Source organism: Macaca mulatta, chromosome X (assembly GCF_049350105.2).
Source record: "Macaca mulatta isolate MMU2019108-1 chromosome X, T2T-MMU8v2.0, whole genome shotgun sequence".
Lineage (NCBI taxonomy): Eukaryota > Metazoa > Chordata > Mammalia > Primates > Cercopithecidae > Macaca > Macaca mulatta.
This window is the reverse complement of record NC_133426.1, coordinates 127,276,695-127,295,111: the sequence shown is the minus strand read 5'-3', so window position 1 is coordinate 127,295,111 and position 18,417 is coordinate 127,276,695. Positions and strand designations below refer to the sequence as shown.

Genomic DNA, 18,417 nt, shown 5'->3' with positions numbered 1-18,417 from the left:
AGAGAAAAACAGAAGCACGGAAATTTGATGAGGTGATGAAAGCTACAAAAACTACCTACTCGCCTTGAAAAGATTGAATGGTATTAGTATTCTTGAATTTAATACATGAAATATGCTACCTACAACTTTTTTCAAAGAGTAGTTGTAATGTGACCCAAAAAATTCATACAATGAATATAAAATAACAGTTGATTTCTCCAAAATGTTCAGAAATAATTACTACTTGAACCTTCATTAAGTAGGTCTTGAAATCAACAAAAAGTCCTGGGTTATTGCTTGAAATAGCCTAGGAAGCCTGTCCGTTGGGTGTTTTTATTTCTTTATCTTTTTTTTGAGACTGAGTCTCGCTCTGTCACCCACGCTAGAGTGCTGTGGCAACATCTCAGTTCCCTGCAAACTCCGCCTCCCGGGTTCCAGCAATTCTCCTGCCTCACCCTCCCGAGTAGCTGGGACTACAGGCGTACACCACCACACCCAGCTAATTTTTTGTTATTTTAGTAGAGACAGGGTTTTACCATGTTGGTCAGGCTGGTCTCAAACTACTGACCTCAGGTGATCTGCCTGCCTCGGGCTCCCAAAGTGCTGGATTACAGGCGTGAGCCACCGCGCCCAGGCCCATTTGGTGTTCTTTATGCTTACATCATATGAGATAAAGTGGTCCTTTTTAAAAAGGATCTTTTTTTGATTCAATATTTGGAGGTTTGAAGTGAATTTGGCAGGATTCATTAAACACCGTGACAGTGTCTGTCATTTACCACCTCAGCATTCAGTGATGACTGCATCCATGTCAACTCTGCACGTTCTTTTCTAAGTAGGTTTAACTACATTAAATGATTGAAATTCTTATGTCTCTTGTTGGGAGGTTTTCACAACTGCTAAGGTCTGAACTAGGTAACAGTTTCATGACACTATCTCTACTGGCATGAGCCATTACTAGGTGGAAATAAGTGAACTCTGTGAACATATTGCATTTCCCATGCTCCAGAATGCCTCCACATTGGACTACTATAGTGTTGCTAATAATCCTAAAATTAAAGGCCAGGACTTGTTCAGACATAAAGGGTAGGCCTGGACACTAAGGCCTCAAAGAAAAGTTAGAGCTCAGAGGGGCACAGGAGTTCAGGACTGTAAATGCAGCACTTTGGGAGGCCAAGGCAGGTGGATCACAAGGTCATGAGATCAAGACCATCCTGACCAAAGTGGTGAAACCCTGTCTCTACTAAAAATAGAAAAACTAGCCGGGCGTGGTAGCCCATGCCTGCAGTCCCAGCTACTGAGGAGGCTGAGGCAGGAGAATCACTGGAACCCAGGAGGTGGGGATTGCAGTGAGCCGAGGGCATGCCACTGTACTCCAGCCTGGGTGACCGATCAAGACTCCGGTCCCAAAAAAAAAAAAAAAACTCTGGATTCTTGAGTTGTCCTAGAGCTAAAGGGCCTTGATCATTCATTGGACACAGAACATGTCAATCTGAAGTTTTCAGCAAATGGGCTTAGAGCTCGCTGAGAGCCACTCATTGACGCTTCCGGTCCCGCCCCCTGTCGCCTGCCAACCGGAATCTTTCCCGCCTTGTCTAAGTCCTCTCAGGCCAGCCTTGGTGGGAGGCTCCTGGGATTCGCTCCTTGCCCTTCCCACCGTAGGGTGTCCTCTGAGACAGACTCTTATTCCCTCAATAAGGAGACAGACTCTTACTCCCTCAGCAGCCAAACCCTCGCCTCCCCTCAGCCGTAGCCACCTCAGTGGCCACCATCTTCACCGCAGTCACCTCAGCCTGCTCGCAACCGCAGTTGAGGTACTGACCGGTGTCATGTCTGCCACAGGGGACCGACACCCGACCGAAGGGGACCAGGAGGCCCCGGTAAGCCAGGAGGGAGCGCAGGCCGAGGCGGCCGGAGCTTGTAACCCGGAGGGCGGCGACTCCGGCCCCCACAGTAGCGACATGGTGCCTGCGACCGAGGTGGTCGGAGTCGCAGGGCCCATGGAAGGCCTCAGGGAGGAGGAGGGTGAGCAGGCAGCAGGCCTGGCCACAGTCCCCGGGGGCGGGAGCGCAGAAGAGGACCCGGACGTCGGGTCCACGGCAGAGGAAGAGGAGGAGGAGGAGGAGGAAGAGAGGAACGTGGCGGGCAACCTCGACCTGGCGGAGGTCACCCGTCGCTTCCCTGCGGCGGGCATTCGCTTTGTGTTCCTGGATCTGGTCCACTCCCTTCTCCGCCGCCTCTATCACAACGACCACATCCTGATAGCGACCCGTCACCACAGCCGCCTGATGGTGGGGCCCCGTGCTGCTGCACCCAACCGCAGGGTCGAGCCCTCCCTGCTGCTGCTGCTCCAGAGGCTGGGCGCGGGGGCCGCAGCCCTGGAAGGCCAGGGCCTGGGCCTGATCCAGGAGGCCGCGTCGGTCCCAGAGCCTGCAGTGCCAGGCTACCTGGCCGAGATGGCCAGGGAGCCCACAGAGGAGGCCGCAGAGGAGCCGGTGGAGGAGGCCACAGAGGAGGAGGCTGCGGAGAAGGCCACAGAGGAACCGGCCACAGAGAACCTGGCCGCAGAGGAGACCACAGAGGAGGAGGCTGCAGAGGAGGCCACAGAGGAGGAGGCTGCAGAGGAGACCACAGAGGAGGAGGCTGCAGAGGAGACCACAGAGGAGAAGCCCACAGAGGAGGCCACAGAGGAACCAGCCACAGAGAAACCGGCTGCAGAGGAGGCCACGGCCCCTGAGGGTGAGGAACGGGCTAGCGGCAGCAGTGGGGAGGCGGGGACCCGTGTGTCCAAGGGCTCTGGGCAGGGCCGTGGTGCGGACACAGCTGGTGAAGTGGGTGGCGAACGCCAGGGCCATGGAACTGTTGTGAAAACCAGTAGGAAGGTGCCCAGCTGTTCCTTCCTTAGTTAACTCTATCTTGCTTCTCCTGAGGGTGGGGTACGGGATGCCGCTGCTAGTTGTAAATTGGGCTGTATTTTCTGTGAATGTCTGGTCCCAAGTGTGTATTTTTCTTCACTAAAGAAGTCACTAAATCTCAGCCTGAAAAGTGGGATGAAGAGGCCCAAGATGATGCAGGCGAGGAAGAGAAAGAACAAGAAAAAGAGAAGGATGCAGAAAACAAGGTGAAGAACTCCAAGGGGACCTAGATGCAGCAGAGGGGAAGCCGAGAAAATCCAGGTATCTGTGTATAGCTTTGAGAATCACTCGACTATTCCTGGCATTTACCTGTTGCTGACAGTTTTATTTAACAACAAAAAAGATTCCCAGTAAATTAATTAAGAAAATGTTTAAAAGTAGTTTAAAAATTCAATTTAGCTTATGTAAAATATTACTAGAATATTCATGTATCTAGTAATATGAACTGCAGTGTGCTCTGAAATATACTTCATGGCTACTCATTTGTTCATGTTTGAGGTGTTTTGTCTTCTAGCTGCAAGACTACTAACAAGTGGTAAATGTATCAGACCTACTACCAAGACCAATATTTGTGTAGAAAACAGTTGCCAGACACAGCCACTAACTTGGCTGGGCCACACACATTAGTGGGGCCGTCATTACTTGACTACAGAAATGCACGATCCCATAGTAACTAGGAGACAACTCAATGCCTTTTACAAAGTGACAACTAGCAAAAAGCTAAGAATTTCAAGTAGGAACACATTTAATGACTAATACCTAAATATTTACTTAGCTATATATTTTTGTATTTTATGTCACAGTCAGATGAAAAGAATGTGTGTTTATCACTGAACTGGTAAATAAGTCTTAAGGTATATCTGTCTTTGAGTATATTTAAATGGTTAACATTTTTCTTTCTTATTTATTTATTTATTTGCGTTTTCACAGCCGTGCATTTCTTAATAGCTTCTTTCCCACATGGTAGATAGGAAACCAAGGGTCTGGGACGGTAAGGGAGGTTCATTTGTGGAACCAGCACAGGCTGTTGAAGCTTGAGAGATTTATTTAAATCTCAGAATGGCCCCTCATGTAGAAAGAAAAGCAACAAGCTTTTGTAGTGCTAGGCACACAAGGTTGGTGTGACCCTTTGACTGAAACCTCCAGTTCCACAAGCACCCTGATATCCAAGCTTGTGAGTTACAAAAGGAAAAGGTAGTTTTCTCTACTTGTTTAGCGTATAGCACACAAATCTTGCAGATATACACAGAGCTGGCCATTTTCTTCTATTTAGAAAGTCACTGGTGCTGGTTAATGTTGTGCTGTTGTTTATTTTCTCTCATTTCATCCTGCAGTTGGGAAGAATAGAAAGAAGTCTCTGTTGTTCATTGTTTTCATTTTCTTTTGCAGATGCCTGTGGGAATTTTAACACACGTCATTACAAAGTTGGTTACATCAAAAGTGATATCCAGTGACATCTAACTTTCATGCATGTATTTGACAGTGTTTGTTCAAGTTAAAAATAAAAGTTTGTTTTAAATGAATAAACCGAAACATGGGAAGATTTCTCAATAAATAATGCTAACTCAAATCTCTCCTTTACCTCTTTGTTTTGGCCCACCATACCTTCATTGAAAGGTATTACTTTCCACCATTTGGTAAGATTGTTTGAAATTCTTTTACTGCAGCCAAAAATCAAGTAAAATGTCAAGTTTAAAACCATTTTTGGAAAGAGAGAGATGGGGCTCCTCTTTAGATCTGTGTGTTGTGGCCACTGAGCACTTGTCATATGGCTAGCCTGATTTAATACGTGCTGTAAGTGTGAAAAAATTATTCCATGTCTTACTATTATTATTACTATTTTTTTTTTTTAAATGAGACTGAGTCTCGCTCTGTCACCCAGGCTGGAGTGCTGTGGCACCATCTCGGTTCACTGCAACCTCCACCTCCCGGGTTCCAGCAATTCTGCTGCCTCACCCTCCTGAGTAGCTGGGACTACAGGCGTGCACCACCACACCCAGCTAATTTTTTGTGTTTTTAGTAGAGACAGGGTTTTACCATGTTGGTCAGGCTGGTCTCAAACTACTGACCTCAGGTGATCTGCCTGCCTCGGCCTCCCAAAGTGCTGGATTACAGGCATGAGCCACCACGCCCAGGCCCTATTGGTGTTTTTTCTGCTTAGCTCTTTTGAGTCCCTTTAAAACAGTATCTATTTTTTTTCATTATTTGGAGGTTTGAAGTGAATTTGGCAGGATTCATTAAACACCTTCCAGTGTCTGTCATTTACCACATCAGCACTCGGTGATGACTGCATCCATTTCAATTCTGCACATTCTTTTCTAAGTAGCATTGACTACATTAAATCATTGAAATTCTACGTCTCTTCTTGGGAGGTTTTCACAACTGCTTAGGTCTGAACTAGGTAACATTTTTATGACACTATCTCTACTGGCATGAGCCATTACTAGGTGGAAATAAGTGGACTCTGTGAACATCTTGCAGTTCCCATACTCCAGGGTGCCTCCACATTGGACTACTATAGTGTTGCTAATCCTAAAATTAAAAGCGCAAGACTTGTGTGGACCAAAAGGGTAGCCCTGGACACTAAGGCCTCAAAGAAAAGGTAGAGTTCGGCCGTGGACGGTGGCTCAGGCCTATAACCCCAGCACTTTGGGAGGCCAAGGCAGGTGGATCACAAGGTCATGAGATCAAGACCATCCTGGCCAATGTGGTGAAACGCTGTCTCTACTAAAACTAGAAAAACTAGCGGAGGGTGGTAGCCTGTGCCTGTAGTCCCAGCTACTGAGGAGGCTGAGGCAGGAGAATCACTGCAACCCAGGAGGCGGGGACTGCAGTGAGCCGAGATCGTGGCACTGCACTCCAGCCTGGGTGACCGAGCAAGAATCCGGTCCCAAAAAAAAAAAAAAAAAAAAAAAACAACCCTGGATTCTGAGATGTCCTAGAGCTAAAGGGCCTTGATCATTCATTGGACACAGAATATGTCAATCTGAAGTTTTCGGCAAATGGGCTTACAGCTCGCTGAGAGCCCATCATTGATGCTTCCCGTCCCGCCCCCTGTTGCCTGCCAACCGGAATCTTTCCCGCCTTGTCTAAGTCCTCTCAGGCCAGCCTTGGTGGGAGGCTCCTGGGATTCGCTCCTTGCCCTTCCCACCGTAGGGTGTCCTCTGAGACAGACTCTTATTCCCTCAATAAGGAGACAGACTCTTACTCCCTCAGCGGCCAAACCCTTGCCTCCCCTCAGCCGTAGCCACCTCAGTGGCCACCATCTTCACCGCGGTCACCAGCCTGCTCGCCACCCCAGTTGAGGTACTGACCGGTGTCATGTCTGCCACAGGGGACCGACACCCGACCGAAGGGGACCAGGAGGCCCCGGTAAGCCAGGAGGGAGCGCAGGCCGAGGTGGCCGGAGCTGGTAACCCGGAGGGTGGCGACTCCGGCCCCCACAGTAGCGACATGGTGCCTGCGACCGAGGTGGTCGGAGTCGCAGGGCCCATGGAAGGCCTCAGGGAGGAGGAGGGTGAGCAGGCGGCAGGCCTGGCCACAGTCCCCGGGGGCGGGAGCACCGAGGAGGACCCGGACATCGGGCCCGCGGCGGAGGAAGAGGAGGAGGAGGAGGAGGAAGAGAGGAACGTGGCGGGCAACCTCGACCTGGCGGAGGTCACCCGTCGCTTCCCTGCGGCGGGCATTCGCTTTGTGTTCCTGGATCTGGTCCACTCCCTTCTCCGCCGCCTCTATCACAACGACCACATCCTGATAGCGACCCGTCACCACAGCCGCCTGATGGTGGGGCCCCGTGCTGCTGCACCCAACCGCAGGGTCGAGCCCTCCCTGCTGCTGCTGCTCCAGAGGCTGGGCGCGGGGGCCGCAGCCCTGGAAGGCCAGGGCCTGGGCCTGATCCAGGAGGCCGCGTCGGTCCCAGAGCCTGCAGTGCCAGGCTACCTGGCCGAGATGGCCAGGGAGCCCACAGAGGAGGCCGCAGAGGAGCCGGTGGAGGAGGCCACAGAGGAGGAGGCTGCAGAGGAGGCCACAGAGGAGGAGGCCACAGAGGAGAAGCCCGCAGAGGAGGCCACAGAGGAACCGGCCGCAGAGGAGGCCACGGCCCCTGAGGGTGAGGAACGGGCTAGCGGCAGCAGTGGGGAGGCGGGGACCCGTGTGTCCAAGGGCTCTGGGCAGGGCCGTGGTGTGGACACAGCTGGTGAAGCGGGTGGTGAAGGGATAGTCGGGGCCTCGGGTGATGAAGCAGCAGTCGGGGCCCTCCTGAAACTTAAGGCCGAATGTTTCCCAATGAGTCGAAACCCAATTCTCTAACGACCGCTATGGTTTTGAGAAAACTTGCCGCCCTCTACCAACCTGTATTTGATAGGAGATCTGAGATCATCGATGCCATTTGTGAGCCCACAGATGAATGGCCGGGCAGACAGGGGTTCAGGAGGGAGCTCCGCAGGAAACAGAGGGGATACCGGCACGAAGAGAACAGGCAAATGGCAGGCACCCTTTTGGATTCATGGCTTTTCAAAGTGCAAAGATTCATAGAAAGATGATCCCTCAAATGAGGAAGTGATACAGGAGCCCTTGGTAAAACTGACACAATTTAGGGAGGTGAGGTACCAATGAGCTTCACCATAAAATTTGTTTTTTGAGGCAAACAAATATTTTCCCAACAAAGTTCTGACCAAAACACCGTAGAATGAGACCAGACCCGATGATTCAGTTCTCTTCTCCAAAAACGAGAAATAATCAGCAGCTTTGGGTGGGAGATTTACTAGAAAAAAGGGAGATAGTGTCCCTGTGGAAATGATCAAGCGGGAGCAACGCCAGGGCCATGGAACTGTTGTGAAAACCAGTAGGAAGGTGCCCAGCTGTTCCTTCCTTAGTTAACTCTATCTTGCTTCTCCTGAGGGTGGGGTACGGGATGCCGCTGCTAGTTGTAAATTGGGCTGTATTTTCTGTGAATGTCTGGTCCCAAGTGTGTATTTTTCTTCACTAAAGAAGTCACTAAATCTCAGCCTGAAAAGTGGGATGAAGAGGCCCAAGATGCTGCAGGCGAGGAAGAGAAAGAACAAGAAAAAGAGAAGGATGCAGAAAACAAGGTGAAGAACTCCAAGGGGACCTAGATGCAGCAGAGGGGAAGCCGAGAAAATCCAGGTATCTGTGTATAGCTTTGAGAATCACTCGACTATTCCTGGCATTTACCTGTTGCTGACAGTTTTATTTAACAACAAAAAAGATTCCCAGTAAATTAATTAAGAAAATGTTTAAAAGTAGTTTAAAAATTCAATTTAGCTTATGTAAAATATTACTAGAATATTCATGTATCTAGTAATATGAACTGCAGTGTGCTCTGAAATATACTTCATGGCTACTCATTTGTTCATGTTTGAGGTGTTTTGTCTAAGTGGTAAATGTATCAGACCTACTACCAAGACCAATATTTGTGTAGAAAACAGTCGCCAGACACAGCCACTAACTTGGCTGGGCCACACACATTAGTGGGGCCGTCATTACTTGACCACAGAAATGCAGGATACCATAGTAACTAGGAGACAACTCAATGCCTTTTACAAAGTGACAACTAGCAAAAAGCCAAGAATTTCAAGTAGGAACACATTTAATGACTAATACCTAAATATTTACTTAGCTATATATTTTTGTATTTTATGTCACAGTCAGATGAAAAGAATGTGTGTTTATCACTGAACTGGTAAATAAGTCTTAAGGTATATCTGTCTTTGAGTATATTTAAATGGTTAACATTTTTCTTTCTTATTTATTTATTTATTTGCATTTTCACAGCCGTGTGTTTCATAATAGCTTCTTTCCCGCATGGTAGATATGGAAACCAAGGGTCTGGGAGGGTAAGGGAGTATCATTTATGGAACGAGCACAGGCTGTTGAAGCTTGAGAGATTTATTTAAATCTCAGAATGGCCCCTCATGTAGAAAGAAAAGCAACAAACTTTTGTAGTGCTAGGCACACAAGGTTGGTGTGACCCTTTGACTGAAACCTCCAGTTTCACAAGGACCCTGATATCCAAGCTTGTGAGTTACAAAAGGAAAAGGTAGTTTTCTCTACTTGTTTAGCATTTAGCACACAAATCTTGCAGATATACACAGAGCTGGCCATTTTCTTCTATTTAGAAAGTCACTGGTGCTGGTTAATGTTGTGCTATTGTTTATTTTCTCTCATTTCATCCTGCAGTTGGGAAGAATAGAAAGAAGTCTCTGTTGTTCATTGTTTTTATTTTCTTTTGCAGATGCCTGTGGGAATTTTAACACACGTCATTGCAAAGTTGGTTACATCTAAAGTGATATCCAGTGACATCTAACTTTCATGCATGTATTTGACAGTGTTTGTTCAAGTTAAAAATAAAAGTTTGTTTTAAATGAATAAACCGAAACATGGGAAGATTTCTCAATAAATAATGCTAACTCAAATCTCTCCTTTACCTCTTTGTTTTGGCCCACCATACCTTCATTGAAAGGTATTACTTTCCACCATTTGGTAAGATTGTTTGAAATTCTTTTACTGCAGCCAAAAATCAAGTAAAATGTCAAGTTTAAAACCATTTTTGGAAAGAGAGAGATGGGGCTCCTCTTTAGATCTGTGTGTTGTGGCCACTGAGCACTTGTCATATGGCTAGCCTGATTTAATACGTGCTGTAAGTGCGAAAAAATTATTGCATTTATTATTATTATTATTATTATTATTTTTGAGACTGAGTCTCGCTCCGTCACCCAGGCTGGAGTGCTGTGGCACCATCTCGGTTCACTGCAACCTCCACCTCCTGGGTTCCAGCAATTCTGCTGCCTCACCCTCCTGAGTAGCTGGGACTACAGGCGTGCACCACCACACCCAGCTAATTTTTTGTGTTTTTAGTAGAGACAGGGTTTTACCATGTTGGTCAGGCTGGTCTCAAACTACTGACCTCAGGTGATCTGCCTGCCTCGGCCTCCCAAAGTGCTGGATTACAGGCATGAGCCAGTACTCCCAGGCCCTTTTGGTGTTTTTACTGCTTAGCTCTTTTGAGTCCCTTTAAAACAGTATCTATTTTTTTTCATTATTTGGAGGTTTAAAGTGAATATGGCAGGATTCATTAAACACCTTCCAGTGTCTGTCATTTACCACATCAGCACTCGGTGATGACTGCATCCATTTCAACTCTGCACATTCTTTTCTAAGTAGCATTGACTACATTAAATCATTGAAATTCTACGTCTCTTCTTGGGAGGTTTTCACAACTGCTTAGGTCTGAACTAGGTAACATTTTTATGACACTATCTCTACTGGCATGAGCCATTACTAGGTGGAAATAAGTGGACTCTGTGAACATCTTGCAGTTCCCATACTCCAGGGTGCCTCCACATTGGACTACTATAGTGTTGCTAATCCTAAAATTAAAAGCGCAAGACTTGTGTGGACCAAAAGGGTAGCCCTGGACACTAAGGCCTCAAAGAAAAGGTAGAGTTCGGCCGTGGACGGTGGCTCAGGTCTGTAACCCCAGCACTTTGGGAGGCCAAGGCAGGTGGATCACAAGGTCATGAGATCGAGACCATCCTGGCCAATGTGGTGAAACGCTGTCTCTACTAAAACTAGAAAAACTAGCGGAGGGTGGTAGCCTGTGCCTGTAGTCCCAGCTACTGAGGAGGCTGAGGCAGGAGAATCACTGCAACCCAGGAGGCGGGGATTGCAGTGAGCCGAGATCGTGGCACTGCACTCCAGCCTGGGTGACCGATCAAGACTCGGGTCCCAAAAAAAAAAAAAAAAAACCCTGGATTCTGAGTTATCCTAGAGCTAAAGGGCCTTGATCATTCATTGGACACAGAACATGTCAATCTGAAGTTTTCAGCAAATGGGCTTAGAGCTCACTGAGAGCCCTTCATTGACGTTTCCGGTCCCGCCCCCTGTCGCTTGCCAACCGGAATCTTTCCCGCCTTGTCTAAGTCCTCTCAGGCCAGCCTTGGTGGGAGGCTCCTGGGATTCGCTCCTTGCCCTTCCCACCGTAGGGTGTCCTCTGAGACAGACTCTTATTCCCTCAATAAGGAGACAGACTCTTACTCCCTCAGCGGCCAAACCCTCGCCTCCCCTCAGCGGTAGCCACCTCAGTGGCCACCGTCTTCACCGCGGTCACCACAGCCTGCTTGCCACCCCAGTTGAGGTACTGACTGGTGTCATGTCTGCCACAGGGGACCGACACCCGACCGAAGGGGACCAGGAGGCCCCGGTGAGCCAGGAGGGAGCGCAGGCCGAGGCAGCCGGAGCTGGTAACCCGGAGGGCGGCGACTCCGGCCCCCACAGTAGCGACATGGTGCCTGCGACCGAGGTGGTCGGAGTCGCAGGGCCCATGGAAGGCCTCAGGGAGGAGGAGGGTGAGCAGGCGGCAGGCCTGGCCACAGTCGCCGGGGGCGGGAGCGCTGAGGAGGACCCGGACATCGGGCCCGCGGCGGAGGAAGAGGAGGAGGAGGAGGAGGAAGAAGAAGAGAGGAACGTGGCGGGCAACCTCGACCTGGCGGAGGTCACCCGTCGCTTCCCTGCGGCGGGCATTCGCTTTGTGTTCCTGGATCTGGTCCACTCCCTTCTCCGCCGCCTCTATCACAACGACCACATCCTGATAGCGACCCGTCACCACAGCCGCCTGATGGTGGGGCCCCGTGCTGCTGCACCCAACCGCAGGGTCGAGCCCTCCCTGCTGCTGCTGCTCCAGAGGCTGGGCGCGGGGGCCGCAGCCCTGGAAGGCCAGGGCCTGGGCCTGATCCAGGAGGCCGCGTCGGTCCCAGAGCCTGCAGTGCCAGGCTACCTGGCCGAGATGGCCAGGGAGCCCACAGAGGAGGCCGCAGAGGAGCCGGTGGAGGAGGCCACAGAGGAGGAGGCTGCAGAGGAGGCCACAGAGGAGAAGCCCGCAGAGGAGGCCACAGAGGAACCGGCCGCAGAGGAGGCCACGGCCCCTGAGGGTGAGGAACGGGCTAGCGGCAGCAGTGGGGAGGCGGGGACCCGTGTGTCCAAGGGCTCTGGGCAGGGCCGTGGTGTGGACACAGCTGGTGAAGCGGGTGGTGAAGGGATAGTCGGGGTCTCGGGTGATGAAGCAGCAGTCGGGGCCCTCCTGAAACTTAAGGCCGAATGTTTCCCAATGAGTCGAAACCCAATTCTCTAACGACCGCTATGGTTTTGAGAAAACTTGCCGCCCTCTACCAACCTGTATTTGATAGGAGATCTGAGATCATCGATGCCATTTGTGAGCGCGCAGATGAATGGCCTGGTAGATAGGGGTTCAGGAGGGAGCTCCGCAGGAAACAGAAGGGATACCGGCACGAAGAGAACAGGCAAATGGCAGGCATCCTTTTGGATTCATGGCTTTTCAAAGTGCAAAGATTCATAGAAAGATGATCCCTCAAATGAGGAAGTGATACAGGAGCCCTTGGTAAAACTGACACAATTTAGGGAGGTGAGGTACCAATGAGCTTCACCATAAAATTTGTTTTTTGAGGCAAACAAATATTTTCCCAACAAAGTTCTGACCAAAACACCGTAGAATGAGACCAGACCTGATGATTCAGATCTCTTCTCCAAAAACGAGAAATAATCAGCAGCTTTGGGTGGGAGATTTACTAGAAAAAAGGGAGATAGTGTCCCTGTGGAAATGATCAAGCGGGAGCAACGCCAGGGCCATGGAACTGTTGTGAAAACCAGTAGGAAGGTGCCCAGCTGTTCCTTCCTTAGTTAACTCTATCCTGCTTCTCCTGAGGGTGGGGTACGGGATGCCGCTGCTAGTTGTATATTGGGCTGTATTTTCTGTGAATGTCTGGTCCCAAGTGTGTATTTTTCTTCACTAAAGAAGTCACTAAATCTCAGCCTGAAAAGTGGGATGAAGAGGCCCAAGATGCTGCAGGCGAGGAAGAGAAAGAACAAGAAAATGAGAAGGATGCAGAAAACAAGGCGAAGAACTCCAAGGGGACCTAGATGCAGCAGAGGGGAAGCCGAGAAAATCCAGGTATCTGTGTATAGCTTTGAGAATCACTCAACTATTCCTGGCATTTACCTGTTGCTGACAGTTTTATTTAACAACAAAAAAGATTCCCAGTAAATTAATTAAGAAAATGTTTAAAAGTAGTTTAAAAATTCAATTTAGCTTATGTAAAATATTACTAGAATATTCATGTATCTAGTAATATGAACTGCAGTGTGTTCTGAAATATACTTCATGGCTACTCATTTGTTCATGTTTGAGGTGTTTTGTCTTCTAGCTGCAAGACTACTAACAAGTGGTAAGTGTATCAGACCTACTACCAAGACCAATATTTGTGTAGAAAACAGTCGCCAGACACAGCCACTAACTTGGCTGGGCCACACGCATTAGTTGGGCTGTCATTACTTGACCACAGAAATGCAGGCTCCCATAGTAACTAGGAGACAATGCATTTTACAAAGTGACTACTTACAACTAGCAAAAAGCTAAGAATTTCAAGTAGGAACACATTTAATGACTAATACATAAATATTTACTTAGCTATATATTTTTGTATTTTATGTCACAGTCAGATGAAAAGAATGTGTGTTTATCACTGAATTGGTAATTAAGTCTTAAAGTATATCTGTCTTTGAGTATATTTAAGTGTTTAACATTTTTCTTTCTTATTTATTTATTTATTTGCATTTTCACAGCCATGTATTTCATAATAGCTTCTTTCCCGCATGGTAGATATGGAAACCAAGGGTCTGGGAGGGTAAGGGAGGTTCATTTATGGAACGAGCACAGGCTGTTGAAGCTTGAGAGATTTATTTAAATCTCAGAATGGCCCCTCATGTAGAAAGAAAAGCAACAAGCTTTTGTAGTGCTAGGCACACAAGGTTGGTGTGACCCTTTGACTGAAACCTCCAGTTCCACAAGCACCCTGATATCCAAGCTTGTGAGTTACAAAAGGAAAAGGTAGTTTTCTCTACTTGTTTAGCATATAGCACACAAATCTTGCAGATATACACAGAGCTGGCCATTTTCTTCTATTTAGAAAGTCACTGGTGCTGGTTAATGTTGTGCTGTTGTTTATTTTCTCTCATTTCATCCTGCAGTTGGGAAGAATAGAAAGAAGTCTCTGTTGTTCATTGTTTTCATTTTCTTTTGCAGATGCCTGTGGGAATTTTAACACACGTCATTGCAAAGTTGGTTACATCTAAAGTGATATCCAGTGACATCTAACTTTCATGCATGTATTTGACAGTGTTTGTTCAAGTTAAAAATAAAAGTTTGTTTTAAATGAATAAACCGAAACATGGGAAGATTTCTCAATAAATAATGCTAACTCAAATCTCTCCTTTACCTCTTTGTTTTGGCCCACCATACCTTCATTGAAAGGTATTACTTTCCACCATTTGGTAAGATTGTTTGAAATTCTTTTACTGCAGCCAAAAATCAAGTAAAATGTCAAGTTTAAAACAATTTTTGGAAAGAGAGAGATGGGGCACATCTTTAGATCTGTGTGTTGTGGCTACCGAGCACTTTTAATGTGGCTAGTCTGATTTAATATGTACTGTAAGTATGAAATAATATTGTATATTTTACTTTTTTTTTTTTTTCGAGACTGAGTCTCGCTGTGTTACCCAGGCTGGAGTGCAGTGGCGCGGTCTCAGCTCACTGCAACCTCTGCCTCCCGGGTTCTAGCAATTCTGCCTCACCCTCCCAAGTATGTGGGACTACAGGCGCCTGCCACCACACCCAGCTAATTTTTTGTATTTTTAGTAGAGACAGGGTTTCGCCGTGTTAGCCAGGATGGTCTCGATCTCTTGATCTCGTGATCTGCCCATCTCAGCCTCCCAAAGTGCTGGGATTTCAGGTGTGAGCCACCGCGCCCAGCCTTACTAATGTTTTTTATACTGATTACACATTGAAATAATACTTGAATTAAAATATTAAAGTTTTTGTTGGTTTCTTTTTTTTTTTAATGAGGTTACTAGAACATTTAGAATTACCCATGTAGATCACTTATATGTCTGTTGGACAATACTGCTGTAGAGCATGGTTCTGAAGGAAACTTCATGAATGGCCCAGGTTGCCTTGAAGCCACATGTTATTACTGAGCTTGGGCCCAGCTTTTGATCTGAAGCAGTGGTTCTCAAAGTTTGGTCCCCAAACAGCATCATCAGCATTACCTGGGAATTCTCAGACTATACCCAGGAACTACAGAATCGGAACTCTGGGGGTAGGGGCAGCAATCTGTGTTTTAACACGACCCCTAAGAGCTTTTGATGAACACTAAGGTTTGAGAACCACTGGTTTCAAGCAACAGAGGAAGAAGCTGAGCTTCACCTCCTGTCACACCAGCCTTAATTCACTAGCTTGGGTTTGTTTCAGGTAAACTGAAAGGGACAGCAAGGGCTGGGCTGGGGAGGAGAGTAGAACTCACAGGGGCTGAGGCCTAGAGGGGAAAAATGCATAAAGGAAAAAGTCGGGTCCAAAAGGATGCAAACATGATACCATGTATATGACTTCTAGGAAAACATACAAATGACCACCATAAATTGATTGTGGGTAAGTCATGTGCATGTAAGAGATGCATACAAATGTAGCATACAGAATACAGAGAGGTGTGCATTCGAAAGACAAGCATATTTGTGGCTGGGCGCAGTGGCTCACCCCTGTAATCCCATGCATACAAATGTAGCATACAGAATACAGAGAGGTGTGCATTCGAAAGACAAGCATATTTGTGGCTGGGAGCAGTGGCTCACCCGTGTAATCCCAGCACTCTGGGAGTCCAAGGCGGGCAGATCATCTGAGGTCAGGAGCTTGAGACAAGCCTGGCCAACATGGTGAAACCCCGTCTCTACTAAAAATACAAAAATTAGCCAGGCGTGGTGGTGCACACCTATAATCCCAGCTGCTCAGGAGGCTGAGGCAGGAGAATCGCTTGAACCTGGGAGGCGGAGGCAGCAGTGAGCCAAGATCGCGCCACTGCACTCCAGCCTGGGCAACAAGAGCAAAACTGCATCTCATAAAAACAAAAACAAAAGAAGAACATTTGAGATGATGGTTACCTCTCAGGGAAAGAAAGGGAGGGGCATTCTAGTAGAGAAGGCTCCACAGCAGACATCAACTGTATTTGTAATATTTCTTAAGCTGAATAGTAGACACATGGGTGTTTATAGTAATGTTTTCTACAATTTTATGTAGGTCTGAAATATTTCTAAAGCGGGAGGGGGAAGCATAGCAGTTCTTCCCACACCACTGGGCAGGACTTAGAGGAGTCTGAGAATTCTAGAACCCAACCTGGCCTTTGAGGTCATTATGAAGGTACATTTGTCATGGAAGGAGATAAACCATTAAATAAAACATGCTGTATTCGTTGAGCTAAACATTTCAAATATTTAGGCATATGGTATGTGGATCCCAAGTTGAACTCTTGTTCTAAACCCCGAAAATGTTACAGGTGAGCCAGGCTCAATATCTGGCCTGTAACCCCTTTTCCTTCCTCCCTCCATGCCACTTTGTTACCTGAGCATAGTGGGGCCCCTTGCTTCTGAAAAGCACTTGTTCCAGTAGCCCATCTTCCTATAGGACTTGGACTTTGTCCCTGACCCAGGCTAGAGTGCAACCACCAACCACCTTGTCTCTTCTGCTCGCCCCCAACCACACCCCTCTTTGCTCTCTAGGTGTTCAAATGCAAAACCTCTGCAATGGCCCTTCTCCCACATACCAAATATCAATGCACACCTGAAAGCCATCACTTTGGTCAGGCACACCTGCGTGGACGCCCTTTATTCGCAGCCCCACCTCTTAAGAACAGTTTATTTCTCTGACAACCTTCAGCTCTGAGTTGTCTCTCCTATTTGATTTCCTTCCCCGTTACAGACAGGGAAGGACTACAGAACAGGTTCCATTGTATTTGTTATGTAGGGAAGATCAAGGAAGCTACAAAGGAGCTGAAAACTTGTCAGAATGAGCCTCTGGGTATTTAAAAATGAAATAAGAAAACCTCTTCATTTAAAAACAGAGCTTTGCTCTCGCCTGCCTACCCTCTCCCTTTCTTGCTCACGATTTTGCTCGCCCTCTCCTCGAGGATCAAGGGGGCTCTGACCACAGCCTGTGGCTGGGAAGGGAGACAGGCGGTGGCTCAGGGAAAACGAGGCTGCAGTGATGGTGGTAGGAAGATGTCCGGCAAGGACAAGCAGCAGGAGCAAACTATCACCAAGGACCTGGTCGTGACCAAGTATAAGATGGGGGAACGACATAGCCAACCAGGTACTTCAGTCCTTGGTAGAAGCATCTAGCTCAGGCGTATCGGTACTGAGCCTGTGTGAGAAAGATGATGCCATGATTATGGAAGAAATAGGGAAAATCTTCAAGAAAAAAATAGAAATGAAAAAAGGTATTGCTTTTCCCACCAGCATTTCAGTAAATAACTGTGTATGTCACTTCTCCCCTTTGAAGAGCAACCAGGATTATATTCTCAAGGAAGGTGACTTGGTAAAACTTGACCTCGGGGTCCATGTGGATGGCTTCATCGCTAATGTAGCTCATAGTTTTGTAGTTGATGTAGCTCAGGGACCCAAGTAACAGGAAGGAAAGCAGATGTTATTAAGGCAATTCACTTTTGTGATGCAGCTGTCCTATGCCTGGTCAAACCTGGAAACCAGAACACACAAGTGACAGAAACCCTGAACAAAGCTGCCCACTCACTTACCTGCATGCCAATAGAAGGCATGCTGTCACATCAGTTGAAGGAGCATGTCGTCGATGGAGGAAAAACCATTATCCAGAATCCCACAGACCAGCAGAAGAAGGACCATAAAAAAGCAGAATTGGCGGTACATGAAGTATATGCTGTGGATGTTCTCATCAGCTCAGAAGAGGGCAAGGCCAAGGATGCAGGACAGAGAACCATTAGTTACAAATGAGACCCCTCTAAACAGCACGGACTGAAAATGAAAACTTCACGTGCCTTATTCAGTGAGGTGGAAAGGCGTTTTGATGCTATGCCATTTACTTTAAGAACATTTGAAGATGAGAAGAAGGCTCAGATGGGTGTGGCACAGTGCACCAAGCATGAACTGCTGCAACTATTTAATGTTCTCTATAAGAAGGAAGGCGAATTTCTTGCCCAGTTTAAATGTACAGTTCTGCTCATGCCCATTGGCCTTACGCAGATAACCAGTGGTCCCTTTGAGCCTGACCTCTACAAGTCTGAGATGGAGGTCCAGGATGCAGAGCTAAAGGCTCTCCTCCAGAGTTCTGCAAGTCAAAAAACCCAGAAAAAGAAAAAGAAAAAAAAAAGGCCTGCAAGACTGCAGAGAAAGCCACCAGTGGGGAAACATTAGAAGAAAATGAAGCTGGGGACTAGGTGGGTCCCATCTCCCCAGCTTGTTGCTCCTACCTTATCCCCTTCCCACCACACCCCAGGCTCTGTGAAGTATAGTTCTTCTTCTCCACCTAGGACCACCAGCAGAGCAGGGGTCTCCCTGCCCCCATCCCATTTCCCCAACCCACTCCCTTCCAACAACCAGCTCCAACTGAATGGTCTTGGGAGGCGTGGCTTCCCAA

General features: G+C 47.7%; 3 protein-coding genes and 1 pseudogene across 3 annotated transcripts; all 4 read left to right on the top strand.

Annotated features, from left to right (window-relative positions):
• Positions 1 to 1,544: 1,544 nt before the first annotated feature.
• Positions 1,545 to 4,432, top strand: LOC696321 (cancer/testis antigen family 47 member B1). Its single transcript, XM_015128116.3, has 3 exons — positions 1,545 to 2,715; positions 2,997 to 3,152; positions 4,281 to 4,432. Exons 1-2 carry the CDS (start codon positions 1,806 to 1,808, stop codon positions 3,119 to 3,121), a joined length of 1,035 nt encoding a protein of 344 aa, XP_014983602.3. The 5' UTR covers positions 1,545 to 1,805; the 3' UTR covers positions 3,122 to 3,152; positions 4,281 to 4,432.
• A 1,521-nt stretch (positions 4,433 to 5,953) lies between these two features.
• Positions 5,954 to 9,288, top strand: LOC697148 (cancer/testis antigen family 47 member B1). The gene is made up of 3 exons (XM_028841934.2): positions 5,954 to 6,999; positions 7,881 to 8,036; positions 9,145 to 9,288. Exons 1-2 carry the CDS (start codon positions 6,213 to 6,215, stop codon positions 8,003 to 8,005), a joined length of 912 nt encoding a protein of 303 aa, XP_028697767.2. The 5' UTR covers positions 5,954 to 6,212; the 3' UTR covers positions 8,006 to 8,036; positions 9,145 to 9,288.
• A 1,526-nt stretch (positions 9,289 to 10,814) lies between these two features.
• On the top strand, positions 10,815 to 12,870 carry LOC106995312 (cancer/testis antigen family 47 member B1). The gene is made up of 2 exons (XM_028841936.2): positions 10,815 to 11,839; positions 12,721 to 12,870. The coding sequence occupies exons 1-2, from the start codon at positions 11,062 to 11,064 to the stop codon at positions 12,843 to 12,845; spliced, it is 903 nt and encodes a 300-aa protein (XP_028697769.2). The 5' UTR covers positions 10,815 to 11,061; the 3' UTR covers positions 12,846 to 12,870.
• Positions 12,871 to 17,027: 4,157 nt separating this feature from the next.
• On the top strand, positions 17,028 to 18,217 carry LOC697027 (proliferation-associated protein 2G4 pseudogene; annotated as a pseudogene).
• The last annotated feature ends 200 nt before the right edge of the window (positions 18,218 to 18,417 follow it).

What these genes read in the sequence shown, in the direction of transcription:
- LOC106995312 (XM_028841936.2), top strand. Translation starts at nt 11,062, where the DNA reads ATGTCTGCCACAGGGGACCGACACCCGACCGAAGGGGACCAGGAGGCC. An exon ending in GGAGGCCACGGCCCCTGAGG is followed by an intron (nt 11,840 to 12,720) that starts GTGAGGAACGGG and finishes TCTTCACTAAAG; the next exon opens with AAGTCACTAAATCTCAGCCT.
- LOC696321 (XM_015128116.3), top strand. Translation starts at nt 1,806, where the DNA reads ATGTCTGCCACAGGGGACCGACACCCGACCGAAGGGGACCAGGAGGCC. An exon ending in GGAGGCCACGGCCCCTGAGG is followed by an intron (nt 2,716 to 2,996) that starts GTGAGGAACGGG and finishes TCTTCACTAAAG; the next exon opens with AAGTCACTAAATCTCAGCCT.
- LOC697148 (XM_028841934.2), top strand. Translation starts at nt 6,213, where the DNA reads ATGTCTGCCACAGGGGACCGACACCCGACCGAAGGGGACCAGGAGGCC. An exon ending in GGAGGCCACGGCCCCTGAGG is followed by an intron (nt 7,000 to 7,880) that starts GTGAGGAACGGG and finishes TCTTCACTAAAG; the next exon opens with AAGTCACTAAATCTCAGCCT.